The sequence below is a fragment of the Camelus dromedarius genome, chromosome 15, assembly GCF_036321535.1.
Source record: "Camelus dromedarius isolate mCamDro1 chromosome 15, mCamDro1.pat, whole genome shotgun sequence".
In the NCBI taxonomy this organism is placed as follows: domain Eukaryota; kingdom Metazoa; phylum Chordata; class Mammalia; order Artiodactyla; family Camelidae; genus Camelus; species Camelus dromedarius.
In genome coordinates, this window is record NC_087450.1 from 50,801,070 (window position 1) to 50,817,398 (window position 16,329).

At 35.6% G+C, this 16,329-nt stretch overlaps 1 protein-coding gene and 1 pseudogene across 2 annotated transcripts in view; both read left to right on the top strand.

The window, feature by feature from the left end:
- Nucleotides 1-291: 291 nt before the first annotated feature.
- The window catches only part of WDR35 (WD repeat domain 35), a 51,275-nt gene continuing 35,237 nt past the window's right edge, over nucleotides 292-16,329 (top strand). For both annotated transcript variants that reach the window (XM_064494714.1, XM_064494715.1), the window contains exons 1-9: nucleotides 292-437; nucleotides 1,111-1,228; nucleotides 6,571-6,642; nucleotides 7,703-7,795; nucleotides 9,525-9,653; nucleotides 11,086-11,219; nucleotides 12,204-12,369; nucleotides 12,496-12,641; nucleotides 16,069-16,194. In XM_064494714.1, the coding sequence (XP_064350784.1) occupies nucleotides 414-437; nucleotides 1,111-1,228; nucleotides 6,571-6,642; nucleotides 7,703-7,795; nucleotides 9,525-9,653; nucleotides 11,086-11,219; nucleotides 12,204-12,369; nucleotides 12,496-12,641; nucleotides 16,069-16,194 (1,008 nt within the window). In that variant the 5' untranslated portion in view covers nucleotides 292-413. The remainder of the gene's footprint in view (nucleotides 438-1,110; nucleotides 1,229-6,570; nucleotides 6,643-7,702; nucleotides 7,796-9,524; nucleotides 9,654-11,085; nucleotides 11,220-12,203; nucleotides 12,370-12,495; nucleotides 12,642-16,068; nucleotides 16,195-16,329) is intronic.
- LOC135322992 (E3 ubiquitin-protein ligase RNFT1-like) lies at nucleotides 4,453-4,963 on the top strand (annotated as a pseudogene).

The following is a 16,329-nucleotide window of genomic DNA, read 5'->3' on the forward strand; positions in this document are numbered from 1 at the left end:
TGAGTTGATACTAACGCCTCGGGCAAGCTCCACCGCGACCGTCCCAGGTGTGGCCGGTCCTCGGAGCCCGCCCGAACGGAGGGCGGCTGAGACGATGAGGCAGAGGGGTGAGGGCCGCTGCTCCGGCCCAGACGCAGGACAGTAAGGCCAAAACGCAAAGCTACCAGGTCCAAGTCCCATTTGGCCCCGCGACAGCGGGTCCAGCAGCCCCGAGACGTCAGCGCAGGCGTACGACGCTCCGCGATGCGAAAGCGACGCCGGAAGTGTCTCTCGGCGCCCCGGATGCGACCGGACGGCGACGGTTGCCAGGGCGACAGGAGCTTCCGAAAGCCGTTGGTACTCTAGATTGGAGACTTAGAAGTTTCTTTGTTGCAGGCTTTGACTGCTGGGCTCGTCCTCTCGGGGTCCCCAGGATGTTCTTTTACCTGAGCAAGAAAGTGAGTTTCCCGGGGTTCGCCCTCGCTCCTCCTCCGATCGCTCGCCCTGCGGGCGATTCCCGCATCCTGCCTTAGAGGCCAGGCGTCGTGATAGCGGCTTCGCCATCCCTCCTCCCACTTTCCTGCCTGGTCCAGCCTCGGACCTCCTGCTGAGCCCGAGATAGTCCCGGTGGAGCCAGCAGCCCTCTCGCACGATTCTTTCCCATTCCCGCCCCGGGTTAGGTCCTTCTGGGGGAGCTGCAGGACCCTGCGTGCTTCCCTATCCTTCCTCCGTCACCTGTTGCTGATGCAGTTGACTTAAATTCTTTGGATTATCACGGGCCGCTGAGCAGGAGAAAAATAATAACAAAAAGGAAGACAAACTGTGTGTGCAAAGAGAATATGGATTGATGGTATAGGTTTATACCTCCATTACCCCCTCTTCCTTTAAAAAAAAATCGATCAGGTCACTCCTCTCTTGGGTTCTTTCCCAGTCACTCACCTTGTCTTGTGTGCAGTTCATTCTCTTTCCCAAATGGCGGGGCCCGGGGCAGTTCAGGGGACTATGCTCATTTTCATAACGGCTCGCACTTCTGCAAGGCTGGCCGTTTTTCGTCTTCAGCCTTCGTCTCGGGTAGACCCATTCCCAACGCCTTCGTGAAGAGTTATGAGAGTGGATCTGGTTGCTTTTCAGATTGCCATTCCCAATAATGTGAAGCTGAAGTGTATATCTTGGAACAAAGACCAAGGATTCATAGCATGCGGTGGTGAAGATGGATTACTGAAAGTTTTGAAATTGGAGACACAGACAGGTAAATGGGAATGCAAATCCAAATGTTTGAACTCCATGGGAAATCATTTGTTCAGTGAGATTTGCTCATGGTATTTGTCAGTATGCAATTCTAATTCTTTCAAAAGGAAAAGAACAAAACCCCAAACATTCTGTGGTGTTTTTCTAGAGTATTTTTGTAATAAAATTCAGAGAATATCACATGTAAATGTTAGATGAATTTGGCTGAAGTTATTGATGGAAAATGAAAAAGAATGAGGAAAGAAAACTGAGTCACTGTGTTGCCCTAGGCAATGTGTGTTATTGTGCTGTGTTATTAGGAGACCAATAAAAATGATGCGAATCAGCATTTCAGTAAGGTTACAAAATCTCACATTTTGGCAGATTATTTACAGGTTTATGTCATCCTTTCTGATTTTCAGATGTGTGAATTAGTATGCACCTAGTTCCCAAGAACAGAAAATTGGATTAAAAACATTTTTATTAAGAAGTCTCTTGTGTTTTATTGCTTGATTTCTCTCTTTCTGGTTCTCTGGAATCATAGCAAACTGTTACACATTTTGTTAGGATCTAGTGTTGCTCCAGGTTGGAGAGCTAGACGATCCCTAATCTAAATTGTAGATCTAGATGAGGAGATTGGAGTTGGAACCTCAGCTTTGCCATAAGACTTCTGAATGTCTTTCAGCACATTGCTGAATATCCTTGGGTTTTAGTTCAGTTTTTTGTAAAATAAAGGATTGAGCTGAATTTTTTTGGATTCCTTACAGCATTGCTTCTCAAGCATTATCAGACATTAGGAATCATCTGATGAGGTTGTTAAAATGGATTTCTGGGCTCTAGCCCCAGAGTTGATCTGGAATGGGGTCTGACAATTTGCATTTCTAGTGATACTGACGTTATAGGTTCTCAGACCACACTTTGAGTAGCACTGCTTTACAGCTTTGAAGTGGTATTTAGGAATATTAATTGAGCACTTTCTATGTTTGGGGTGTTTAACCTTCAGTATCTCATTTGACTTCATAATAATCTTGAAAGGTAGGTATTCCAGATGAGAAAACTGAGCAGTTAATAAATGGCCCAAGGTCACATAGAAAATAAGTGACACAGATAAGATTTGAAATAATGGGAATAGAAAAGAGTTTTACTTGAGCCAAACTGAGGACTATAGGCGGGAAGCAGCCTCTCAGGTAGTCCTGGGAAACTCTTCCAAAGAAGATGGTTTTATCTCTTGCTGAAACAAACAGCATCAAACTTGACAGTGGTACATTCCTTCAAGGAATGTATATGCTTCCTACACAACGAGTCAGTCTGGCTTTGTCTTTGGCTCCTGGGAAGAGAGCCTTATCATTGAAGGAGTACCAGCACTGAACATTTATATTTATCTCTGTGTTCAGAATGGACATTCTTTACTTCTGGACAATGCACACTTTAATGATTAAAACAGATACACAAGATATGTTTGATAGGCTACAAAACAGGCTGTTCTAGTTAGCATAAAGTTTAAGTTAAATAATAAATAAGCCAGAATGACTTCCCCATACTTCAATATGTGAAAATTTCTTCTGTCAGAATTTAGTTTGTCTCACTTTCAAGCCCTCGGCTTTAACCACTACACAGAGGGCTCATGGACAGCCTCAGTAGAGAGAGAATAATTGTTTTGATGTGTTAGATTAATTCTATGAAATAAAAGGCAGATTTGGAAGGTAGATACTTATGTACCAATTAGAGTTTGCCCTCTGATGTTTAGCAATTTGATCTCCCAGTGCTTTAGTTTTCTTAACTGTGTTAAGAGAAAATAATTTTTGTCTTTGTTGTTTTTCAAATATATAGGTACATATGTGTATGTATGTATTTTTTGTTTTGCTTAAAACATGTAGGAAGTTTTAGTTACATTAAGAAATGCACTTATGTTGAAGACTTTTCAAGAAAAAAATTACTTCTTTTCCTGTTCTGCACTTTTGATGAAGTATGGTTAGAGTATTCTTTGCAATTAGTGAGCAAGATGGCATATAGATTCTTGAGCGTCTTGAAAGATGGAGTAAATTATTTGTTTTGGAATGTAACGAGTGTAAATCATATTTTAAAGAGATAAATATGAGAACTATTGCTGGAAGATTCTTAAAAGTTCAGTCTATTGTATTTAATAATCATAGTTGTGATACAACAGATCCTCCAGTAACAATTACCAGATATTGCATTCCTAGTACATGTGAAGTACTGTGTTGTACTAAAGATGCAAAGATGTGACTTTGTAAGTACCATTTTGGAGTTTAGCTACAAAATAGCTAAGTTATTATCATTCATCAGTATAATGTAACAATCCTCTACATCAGTAAAACACCTTCTATGGCATCATTTTAATGGCTCTTTAGTATTCCATTATGTTGGTATATATGATAGTTTATTTAACCAGTTCTAGTGTTGGACATTTAGATGTCTTCATATAGGTTGTCTCTAACAATATCTTCATATCTAAAGATATTTATTAAAGATATTTCTTTGTGTAAACCTTCAATTACTTGCTAGGATAAATTTCTAGAAGTGGAATCCACTGGATCAAAGGTCATGTACATTTATTTATAAAGCGTCTTCGTATGTTTAGACAACTTATCTCCTAGGAAGTTTGCACTACTTTGCATTCCCTGTGGTGATGTACCCGGTTTTCACTCCCTTGCCTTAGAAGGAAAGGGACTAGAACCAGCATTAGCCTGCAGCTTTTTCCATCAGGTTAAGATAGGCGGGTGACTTTCTTCTCTCACAGGCCAACTTCCATATGTTTTGCTGGAGCCCACCTCCTCCCTCCTTCCATGGACCTCATTACTTTTTTTATCCTCTCTCTCCTTTGAGTTTCAGTTTGATTTCTCCCTCTTTTCTCTCCCTCACCAGTGATTTTCATGTTACAAATCCAATGGACAGCTTTTATTTTTGGTTCTTATCAGCATTTGACCTTTCCTTCTGTCTTGAATCATAGTTTTTCAAGACAAAAGGAGGACTGAAGTTTTAAAATTATTGTTGTATTTCTATATATTGCTTTTCCCTCCTTTCTCAATCTCTTTACTAGATTTTCCTCTAACTGTTGGAATTCCTGAGAACTTGGTTCTGGGCTCTCTTCATTTTACATTCTCTTTAGACTTATTCTTTCATTCCCATGGCTTTAAATGCCATCTGTGGGGTGATGATTCCTAAATAAACATCCCCAGCCCAGTCCTGATTTTTCAGACTTAGACATCGCCACAAGAATCTTTCATGGGTTTTAAATGCCTTCTTTTATTGGTGTCTTCTTTCATCATCCAACGGTTATTGGTACATGCTTTTAGAAGAATTCTGTCAGTATTACCCAATTTTTGTTCCCATGCCAGTCTGGTTTGTTTCCTCATTGGTCATGGGGAGTTTAGGAATGTAACTCACTAGAGTCTTGGGATACTGGTGGCTTTGCTCTACCTCTACCTCATTGAAAACTTTTGGCTTTTTTTTTTAACATCAGAACTTTCAGATGAATTTTGCAAAATTTTCTGCATGATCAAGTTCTGGAGTTGCTGCCAGCAAAAGACAATGTTTCAATGTGGATTATACTTGTTCAACATGTAAAGTGGAATTCCAAAAAATTATTCTCATCTGTCAGAATATATTTTGTGAAGAGTCCTTTACTTAATAGTTTAACAAAGAGAAAGTATGCCTGCTGTGCAGAATTATGAATTCAGACCATATAAATAAAGGGAAGGATGAAACTATTTCATCACACTTTCAGATATGTTAGGTCCTGTAAACCCTTAGAATCACATATCATTAATTTCACTTGGTTACAGTGACTATCACTATAGGCATTAGAATGGATTTTCAGTGCTATAAGAAACATGTTTCTAGAATACTAGAATAAGGTTTAAGTGTGTAGAACAATTTTTAAGCGATTCAATGAGTGAAAGAACCTTCTGTTAAAAAATAATGATCCACCTAATGTATATCAACAATATTTATTTTGTCTTAATTGTTTGACAGATGATTGTGATGTTATATATGTGCATTCTTGTTAATGTTACCAAGACAGTAACTGGATAATTAGAACTAGTGGTTTTAGAGGAACTTAGGTATTTTTTTTCTGAGATTGTTTTCAGAATAAAGGATATTTTTCATAATATTTTAACATACATGTTATTTGAAAGTAGAATTTTATTCAGCAGCAACTTTTATAATTCCCATTCTCACAAATTCTTAGAAGAGTTTCATAAATTAGTGTTTTTAAGTAGATGTTTTAAATGCTGTATTTTACATGTATTAGTCAGATTTTCTAAGTGAAGATTAATGTACTGAGATGACATATTAATGTATTATTCTCTACAATATGATTAGTAATCAAGGAGAATAAATCACTTTAAATAAAAAAAGTCTTTAAAGGCATACATTGCTCTTTGGATAAAATCTAAAAAAAATTTTTTTTATTGTTTCCTGCAAAGACTTCCTAATTTTTCCTGTGCCCATCACTTCTGCCTCCTCTTGGGCCATTCTCCCCCAGTTCAACCACATCGGCCTTTTTTCAGTTTGTCAGAGGCTCTACACTTCTACTCAGGGGCCTTTGCCTCGCTGTTTCCTAGCCCGGAATACTGCCCCCCTTTCCCTGCCTTGCTTGGCTTTTTCCAGTTTCTCCCTCAGTCTCAGCATAAATATCATTTCTTCAGAAATCCTTCCCTGGTTCTCCCTCTGTCCAATCTAAATTAATCCCCTTCTGTTACTGCCTCTTTTTATACCTTTACTTCCCCAGTTTATAATTATATATATATATACATAGTTATGTGGGTGTGTGAGGGTGTATTTAATATCTGTCCCCTCAGTAGACTCCAGGCTCTCTGAAGGGAGAGGCCTTAACTATTTTGTTCATCATTTTATATTCAGAACCTTCCACAGTACATAGGGCAGTGTGGCCATTCAATAAATATTTGTTGAATGAATGAATGAATAAATACAAGATTCTGTAAAATCTAGTAAAAACCAGTTTCCAAAATCTTTGCTTTTTGATCAATCTTATGCCTTAGAGTTCTCAATCTGTATCTCATAAATATTTTTATGTGTTATCTTTGGGGAAGGAATAAGTAACAATAATAATGTTATATATTTAGTATACTGAATAAACAACATCCTTTACACATTTTTGCTTTATTTTTCCAGAAAAACATCTTTGCAAGAGGGTACATGTTATTGTCCATGTTTTTGCCATGAGAAAAGCGGATCAGAATGAGGCATACTTAAAAGAAATCTTTCTAATATTATCCGGGAATAGGAACTCCTTTCAAAAAAAGCAAGAAATGTCAAAATTTTATAATCTGCCATTTAGATATTTGCCATAGTATTTTTTTGTTTTTGTTTTTTTAGATGATGGAAAGTTGAGGGGTCTTGCAGCCCCTAGTAACCTTTCTATGAATCAGACTCTTGAAGGGCATAGTGGTGAGTCATGTAAATTTTTAAATCATATTTGAATAGTATTAACTTTAGGAATTTAGAAACTGTCTACTTAATGCAACAATGTCATCCTTTTAAATAATGGTAATATTTTAAGAAATCATTTCTATTTAGCCATAATTAATACAGCCTAGAGTCATTTACCAACTTTCAGATGATTAAATAACATCTTCAACAGATGTGAAAAAAAGTGGCTATTTTATATTTTATATATTAAAAATACTGATATCTGCCTATGGATAGGATATAATCCTTTTTTGGAGTCTATCCTATGGTCCCAGATTAAAGTAGACTAAAGAGGCATCTGAATGCACTACATGAGCCTAGACTGAATCATGAAATGACAAAAACAAGTATCTATAAAGGACATTATTTGGACAGTTGATAAAACTTGAAAGTGGGCTGTGGGTTAGATAATATTGTACCATTACTAAACTTTCTAATTTGTAAAATGGTTTTACAAGAGAAATGCTCCTGTTCTTAGGATATACACACTAAAATATTTAGGGATTAAAAACTGAAAGAAACCCCATTTGGTCATATAACCCGGAGGTTTAAGATATGCTCAAGAGTTTGTTACTAATAGGATGGAAAACAAGGTTGAGGGGGGGGAGAGAAATAGGGGACACATCAACCACAAACAAATATCCACCCCCTCCCCTGACCAAAAAAAAGTACTTAGTATGGTGTCCTTTGGGCATCATAATCCTTGGGAGTCAGGCAAATTGGGTAGATTTTACTTACATTTGTTTCTGTCGTCAGATATAATGGCAGCTCTTGCAGCTGATCCTACAGGGACTTTAGCTGGCATGGAATAGAAACAAACATGTGAAATAGGGTTATGCGTTCTTGTAGAAATGAGTAATAATAGTAGCTACATCCTGTGAATATCTTTGAGTAATATTAAAGTAATATTAAAAAGTAATATTAGTTGCCCAGGAACAGTATTGATTTTAATCTGCCCTTGGTATTTACTGTAAAAATATAAATTTGAAATTAACTGTGGCTCCCTTTTTGGTTTCTAAACTGTTTTATAATTTTTTAGGTTCTGTTCAAGTTGTCACATGGAATGAACAATACCAGAAGTTGACTACCAGTGATCAAAATGGTCTTATCATTGTTTGGATGTTATATAAAGGTATATTGGGAGAGTTTATTTAATCTTTCACAAAATGGAGTCTGGATTACAGTATCTGAATGGGGAAATAACTTCTTTTAAATAGACCCTTTTTTAACCAGCAACAGGAGGAATTCACAGGAGTGATATTTCTGAATTTATGGCTGCCTACTCTTCCCTTTAACATTATTTCTTTTGAACTGTGACCTTGCGTTAAGAAGGTGAATTAGATGACTGTTGGTTATCTCCAAACTGAACTTAGGACTCTTAGCAGTATAGTTTCTGCTTGAGATAGCCTTTTTTTTTCTTTTTCTTTTTTCAGTTTTCCAGTAAAAATTGGTTTCTCTGTGGTTGGTGGCTAGAGTTAGTTCAGTAGATAAGAACATATTTATGAAGAAGTCAAAGGCAATAATTCATTTCCTTTAATGAGTCAGGTAGCTTCCTTTTCTTCCACAGATACAGATTTTATCTCAGCTCTGACTACTGGCTCACAAGTTGTGCCTTTTGCCCACAAGAGAGAGAGAAGGATTAATTTAGGTGCATCACTGTTACCAGAAAAATAACTTAATAATACACATTCTCTTGAGGCCTGCAGCCATCATCTTTAAATGAAAAGGGCCCCTTAGTTCATATGTGTTGTTTTGAAAACGTTTAGGGTATGCCTTTTAAATATTCTCAATTAAAATATGCTGTAGTACATGAATTCATTTATTTATTTTTAGAGTTTATGTCTGTGTGTATGTGTGTAGGTAGTAGAATGTGAAAGTACAGGAGATTAAACTTTGTCTGTTTCCAAAGTAGGTCTTCTCTGAGCCTCAGTCTTGACTTGATGATACCCTGCTCTGACTAGTTAATCTACATTGCATGATTATTTGCCTGGCTTCAAGCCAGAGTTCCCTGTACCAGAATGTAGCAAAGCCTTTTAAAAACAAAAACAAAACAAAATGGCCTTGTGATTTATCTCACATTTGGTTATACCTTGAGTCAGGTCACATCTCACTCCAGCCCCTTGTACAAGAACGTTTTTGTCACTCAGCATTAGTGATGTGGTATCACCAGTGTGATATGAACAGCTTAAAATTTTTTTCAAGCAGGCTTAGAGTTTTTACATAATATGCTGATATTTAATACGCCTATAGTCAATCATTGGAGAGTTTATGCATACGTATAAAGGTATTGTAGTTATTCTGGTTTTTTCCTTGTTATGTGAGATGCACTCAAGTGGGAAAAGTTGGGCTTTGAGGAAAATCAATTGTTTTGGTTCTTCCAAAGCAAATGAAGTTTTATTTTTCAATTGACAGAAAAAAAGAAAGAGAAAAAGATTATGAAAATGAATATATGTACGTATATGCATGACTGGGACATTGTGCTGTACACCAGAGGCTGATACATTATAATTAACTGTACTTTAATTAAAAAAAATTCATTCTGAACAAAAAAATTGAAATAAATCAGTGGGAAAATGTAAAAAAAAAAAAGAGAGAGAAAGAAAGCAAGAAAGAGGAAAAAAAAAGATGGGCATTTATTGTGTTTTCTGTGATAACCTTTGAAGCAATTATTAGTTAAGACCTAAGTTAATTTTGCATCTTGTTCTGTTGGATTTGAAGATTTTATAGTTTGATGTGTCAAGTTGTAGAAAACTTTGCAGTTATTTATCCCACTGTGTATTTTATGGCATGTTTTCAACTCTGAAGTACCATTTGTTAGATGGGAGTTTTGACTTGTAATTTGTTTTTATTTGTGAAAACAGGCTCATGGTATGAAGAGATGATCAACAATAGGAACAAATCAGTGGTTCGAAGTATGAGCTGGAATGCCGACGGACAGAAGATCTGCATCGTGTACGAAGATGGGGCTGTGATAGTTGGTTCTGTGGACGGTAATGCATTTTTGCACCTAGAGCTAAGATCAAGATTTAGCTGACATTTTTGATCTTTAGAGGTTTAAATTAATTGTCATATGTTAGCATTCTGACAGGGAAATGAACATGAAAAGGGAAAATAGTTGCCTTACAATTTGATGACATTCAAGAATCATTTATTTTCAAGTATAGTCAGGTAAAAAAAAAACAATTTAAAAGTTTCCTACAGTAGCACTGGAAAAAAATGAATTTTTCAGAATTATTTTAAATATATCTACCTAATTATATGACTTATCTTTACATTTGTTAGACTGTATTATAAATATGTAAATATTTCAAAAAGTATGTAGAGGTCTAACGATCACTTTTTAAACATTGAGATGAAAATGATATATAACAGTTTCAGGAGTATAGCATAATGATTCAGTATTTTTATATATTATGAAATGATCATCTGGTCATTTTTTAATAGAACTGAGCATGTCATTGCTGTGTTTTGTAGGCTAAAAACCTATATCTTTAAAATTCTAGTTCATCCATAACACTAGGGCTTCTAAGAGTTTGGACTTTTGTTTTAGTGTGAAGTTCTGTCCATTAGAGAAATAATTTACTAAAAAAATTTTTTTGTACAGAAAATAGTAAATTTTCTGAGAGCCTTCAAAATGACAGCTGTAGTTCTAGGCACTAGGTACAACAAAAAAAATTTCAGATCTGGATCAGGAGAGATGGGTAAGTAACCCCAGCAATTACAATGCCTCGTGATAGGTGCTAAGGGAGGGAAGATACAGCAACACATGGAAGAAGTATGCAACCCAGAATCAGAGGAATCAGGGAAGGCATCCTGGAGGAAGTGATGTCTATGCTGAGGCATTAGCTACAAGGAAGGTTGGTGTGTACAATATCCTAGACCTAAGAAACAGCATTTGAGGAGGTCCAGAGGAGTTGAACTTACCCATGTTTAGGGTATTGAAACAATTTTGAGAATCAGTGTAGTATAAAACGAAAGGGGAGAAGAGTTGTATGTGATGAAATTAGGATATTAGCCTAGATTAGTGTCTGACTGGGGACATACCTCTTTCTGTGTATTAGGGGGCAAAGCAGAAAGGATAAGTGGCTTCAGTTCTGTTCCGAATGTTTGAAAGTGGGAATGGGGGATATCTTTTTTGAAAGCTTTTATTTTCTTCCCAAAGTGGAAGTGAGTAGGAGTGAGGTTCTGAGTCAGAGTTTAGAAGAGAAGGAGGAAAGTTGGAAACAGCTGCTATTTCAGATGCTTAGTAGGGTGTTTGACACATAGTAGGTGCTCAGTATTGACTGAATAAATTGAACAAATGCATGAATGCTGTGAAGAGTGTGAGAGCTTTTTCAGGAAACAAAGATTTTTAGAGAGGTTATTGGAGAATCATGACCTTGAACTTTTAATGAAATGATTATGTTTTATGTTTTGTTTTAGGGAATCGCATTTGGGGAAAAGACCTGAAGGGTATACAGTTATGCCATGTAGCCTGGTCCGCAGATAGCAAAATCTTACTTTTTGGAATGGCAAATGGAGAAATACACATTTATGATAATCAGGGGAATTTTATAGTAAGTATATATATTCTTTACTTTTATTTATAGTTTTATATGATTATTTTCTATATCATTCACATATGTATACACATTTATTTATTATGATAGTTTATGTAATCAAGAAAGTCTTCAATTCAGGTTTTCCTCCAATCATCTAAAATTGTTTAATTAAAAAAACTTCTGCGTTGCTTTAAGGTAAATTAATGCTCTTAATTCTGATTTTCTGGTAGCTGGAAAGGACAAGACCTCAGTGTATTGAAGCTGAGGGATAATGAGTAGGATGATGTGTGGTTTAATCTTTGTGTCTTCTAATACCTGAAGCCAAAGTTTCCATGAGATACCAAAGATATTTTTGTAGCAAGCTACTAAAGATTGTAAAAAGGATGGAAGACTTAAACATCAGGTCCTGAAAAGAAGACAAAATAGAATAGGCTGAGGAAGCATAATATCAAGAAAAACCTTGTCTTTGTGAGATCTGGCTGTGATGGATCTCTGACCTTACTTCTGGGGCAGTTTTTTTGAGGGGGGAGGGTAGGTAATTAGGTTTTTGTTTATTTATTTATTTTAATGGAGGTACTAGGGATTGAACCCAGGACCTCGTGCCTGCTAAGCATGCACTGTACCTCTGAGCTCCACCCTCCCCCTACTTTTGTTTTTACTGAGGATTAAGATGTTACATAAATCCACTCATTTGTGAAAGTGATAATAACCAACCAACTTTTACATGACACTTTGCTATTTTCAAATCACTTTTGTATACCTCGTGTCATTGAGTCTCATAAAAACTCTAGGCATTTTTTTTTTTTATCTTCATTTTACAAATGGGGAAAACTGAAACTCAGGTAAAGTGATTTGTCCACGATTGGTAAACCAATAAGTGATGGAGCTTGCATCCCAAACCAGATTTTTAAATTTTTTCAGTGTTCTTTATATAACACTCTGATTCATACTGACTCCTGTTTTAAAATATAAAATACTAACCTAACTGATTTTATTTAGATGAAAATGAAACTCAATTGTTTAGTGAATGTCACTGGAGCAATCAGTATTGCTGGAATTCATTGGTACCATGGCACAGAAGGCTACGTGGAGCCAGATTGCCCTTGCCTTGCTATTTGCTTTGACAATGGGAGATGCCAAATAATGAGACATGAAAATGACCAAAGTATGTAATTTTTCTTTTTTTTTAATGTGGAGAATTAAAAAAATATTTTAAAATTGTCTTTAAGATGATAAAATTCTCTAGGCTAAGTTTTTCACTATAATTACTTCATTTTTTCTTTTTGACTAGATCCTGTTTTAATTGATACTGGCATGTATGTAGTTAGCATCCAGTGGAACCACATTGGCAGTGTGCTAGCTGTGGCAGGCTCCCAGAAGGCCATCACTCAGGATAAAGATGTAAACATTGTACAGTTTTACACTCCATTTGGTGAGGTAAGTGTATTAAAGGTTTTGTCTTCTTTCTATTTAAATATGCACTGAGTAAGGGGGGAAACTGAATGGAGGGAGGGATATGAATTTGTCACATTTTTTAAAAGGGACATTTCAAGTAAAAATGATGAACCATCAGGTGAATGTCTTTGAATGTTATCCCCATATTATAAGTCTTCATGGTTGTATTTTATCATGGAATTTATTTGATAATCTGTACATTTAGAAAACCAGATGTTTCACATCAGAAATCACTAGGGAGTAGCTGAGAATATTTTCTGTGATCTGAATATGCATCTCCTTTTACAGCTGGTTTTTGAGTTATTTTTAGTATAATTTAGTTGTTCGAGGTTAATTTTGGGGGGTTTTAATATGATATATTAAATATGCAAAGATATTAAATATACATATCTGTGTGTCCTTTTCCCAAACTTCTAGTAGTTTTAATTTGTTGTGGAATAAATAATTATTTTAAGAAAATCTATCTTAATAATTAATCTTAGGTGATGCTACATTAAAATATAAGTGTTGTTTTCATAAATACATGTGCTATCTTCCTCAATAGTATTATTAATAAATTTAATTTTTGAAGAGAATTTTATTTAAGCAGCAGTAGAAAAGATCAAGTAAGAGGATTCATATATTGTACATTTTAAAGTATTTAGAAAATGAGAACTTAGTAGTAAGTAAACTTAATACATTTTTGCCTATTTTATTTTCTAACTTTAGACTATATTCAGTCTCTTTTGGACATCCTGTTGATTTTTATAAATTCATCATAGACTTCAATAATACATATTTTTGGCTACACAAAAGCCTATACCAGTTGCTCTACTATTTTAATATTAATATTTTTTATGTATTTTCATAATTTTTCTAAGGGTAAGAAATGGTGTCAGCTGATGCTGAAAGTTACCCAGTACAGTGTGCTCTCAAGAGCAGGTACTCTCTGTACGTTGTCAGCTAATAATATTTCTGGTAGATGTAAAAGCTAAGGAAAAACAAAAGCATAGTTCTCAAGGTTCCTAAATAATTAAAAATCTGAGTTCTAGTTATCTCAATGTTGATAGCCTCCTTTTTATTTATTTTTTTAAAATTTTTTATTGATTTATAATCATTTTACAATATTGTGTCAAATTCCAGTGTTCAGCACAATTTTTCAGTTATTCATGGACATATACACACTCATTGTCACATTTTTTTCTCTGTGAGTTACCATAACATTTTGTGTATATTTCCCTGTGCTATACAGTGTTTTTAATTCGTGTTCTTTATTGGTTATTTTTGTTTGTTGTCATTGTCTGATTTATCATTATATTATTTTACCAGCTTATTCTTGTTAGTTCGGTCTTCTCTAAGTATAAAAAATTGCATTCAAAGGTCTTCTTGCTTTGTCTTGCAAATCAACGTGTTATGTGTTAAACTGAAAACTGTAAGTAGTTTTCAGTATAGTTATAATTAAAAGTATCTAACATAGTTCCTTGAGGTATTTAGTCACTTAATATTTTTTATTTTGTTGTGTTTTGAATGAGTGAATATATGAGGGATTTGTTTTTGGATCTGTGTTATTAAGATAGAGAAAGTAACTTGGAAGGAGATTACCTAAAGATTTAAACTTAAGGAAAGCCTCAGAGAAGTATTTGCTTTTGATTCTGACGGCTAGGGTCTTCTGGTTTTCACAGTGTGGTCTTAGCCATGGGAGGGGTAACAGAGCATGTGGTTTGTAGTCAGGTTGACCTGGCTTTGGCTTTGAATTCCCTTTCTACAGTGTAGTTTCACTTAGAGAAGTCATTTAACTTCTAAGACTCAGTTTACTTATTTCCTGAAATAAAGGTAACACCTCATGACATTGTTGTAAAAATTAAAGGAGATGACAATGGGAAAATGTCTACCGCGGTGCTCAATGAATGTTTACTAACCGTTGGTTTCTCCCCTGCTGCTGCCACCGCCTGGCGTGTTTGCGGCGTTGGGAGATGGCCTTGCTCTCGCAGTGTGGGTTGTCAGTACCAAGAGTGATGTTGTGAGAGCCTGCTTATTCCCTCTGGCTTCATACAGGCAGCAGGACAGATAGAGTGGACCCTCCTAGGTTAAACCTTTTTTCCCCCATTGATTTCCCTGGTAAAATAGAGTTTAATATATTTGATTTTAGAGCATACTTACTTAAGAACAATGGCTACCAGGGTGATCTATTAAAATTCTAGGGATTATACTCTTGTGTCAAATAAGCAAAGATTAAAAATGTTTTCTTTCTATGGCCACATTAAAAAAGTCTTTGTATTTGTTTATTCATTTGTAAATTTAGCCATAAAATAGAATGTGTTAGTATATGAAGAAATTAATTTGACTGCATTAATTTACATAATAGATATTTTTTGAATACTTGTTTACCAAGGAATCTATTAAGGGATAGGGAAATAAATGTGGATATGATAAAGTTAGTGCTCTCAAGTAGCTCACTGTCTGAATTCTCTGGAACTCTAGAGGGAGGGAAGAAGGCAGGAAGTAATATTTAAGTTGTATCTGTTTAAGATGCCTAGGAGAACTCCAGGAGGATGAGGAACAGGATAGGGGAGGCGTAAGGGAAAGGGAAGGATGATTTCAGGTGGAAGAGATACTATATGGGCCAAAGGCATGGAGGCACGGGCGTTCCCTCCTGTGTGAGAACACAGTCATTATGGCTAACTAGTAGGGTGCTGAACCAAAGAGTTTTGGGCAAAGGGGAAAGGCACTGTATACTATGCTAAAGAATGTGATGGTGAGCTATTGATTTTTTTAAATTATTAAACATTTTTTAAAGCAGAGTAGGATATGATTGGATTTGTGTTCCTGAATGATAACTGTGGCATCGGAGTGGAGACTGAATTTGAAGGGTGGGAATGATAAAGAGGCAAAAGGTAAAAATTGCAGTTAGGAGGCTATTACCATAGTTCAGCCAAGAAAGGAGGCAGCTGTAGTGGAGGACAGAAAGGGGTGAAAGCAATAGGGCTTGCTGACTGCTTGGCTGTTGTGGGTGGGGTGGAGATGAACGGGATGCAAGACTTAAGGATTGAGTTTACTACTCCAATATTTCACTTGATTCTACAAAGCACAGTTTTTTACAACTCTAAAATTGGGATGCATCTTATAATCGAAGTTGTCCTATTTTAATTAGCAGTGTAATTTTCTTTCCTTAGTTGTACATAAAAATAAAGATGCATATTTAAATCTCTGCAATCTTAGGTTTGATGAAATTTGATACTGAATTCTTCGGCTCTGGTTTGTAAACTTCTATCATAATACTTGTTTTTCATTATAAAAATTGAAGGAAAATGATTTGAAGTATGTAGCAATCTTTCACAAAATATTTTTTGTACCACTTTTGATCTCTGTGAAGTGATTTTATTTATTTAATTGTGATAATTTAGGTTAAATATAATAATTTTTTTTTCAGCATCTGGGTACTTTGAAAGTTCCTGGAAAGCAGATGTCTGCACTATCCTGGGAAGGAGGTGGACTGAAAATTGCTCTAGCTGTTGATTCTTTTATATATTTTGCAAATATTCGACCTGATTATAAGGTAAGTATCATGAGCAGTTATAAAAAAAGATATTTTTTACTAAATAGTTTTGTAATAGCTGGAAGTATAATGTCTGTTTCTTGCTTATATTCATAGCCATTTTGTTTAGAAGCCAGTTGAAAGGAGGCTTTTTCA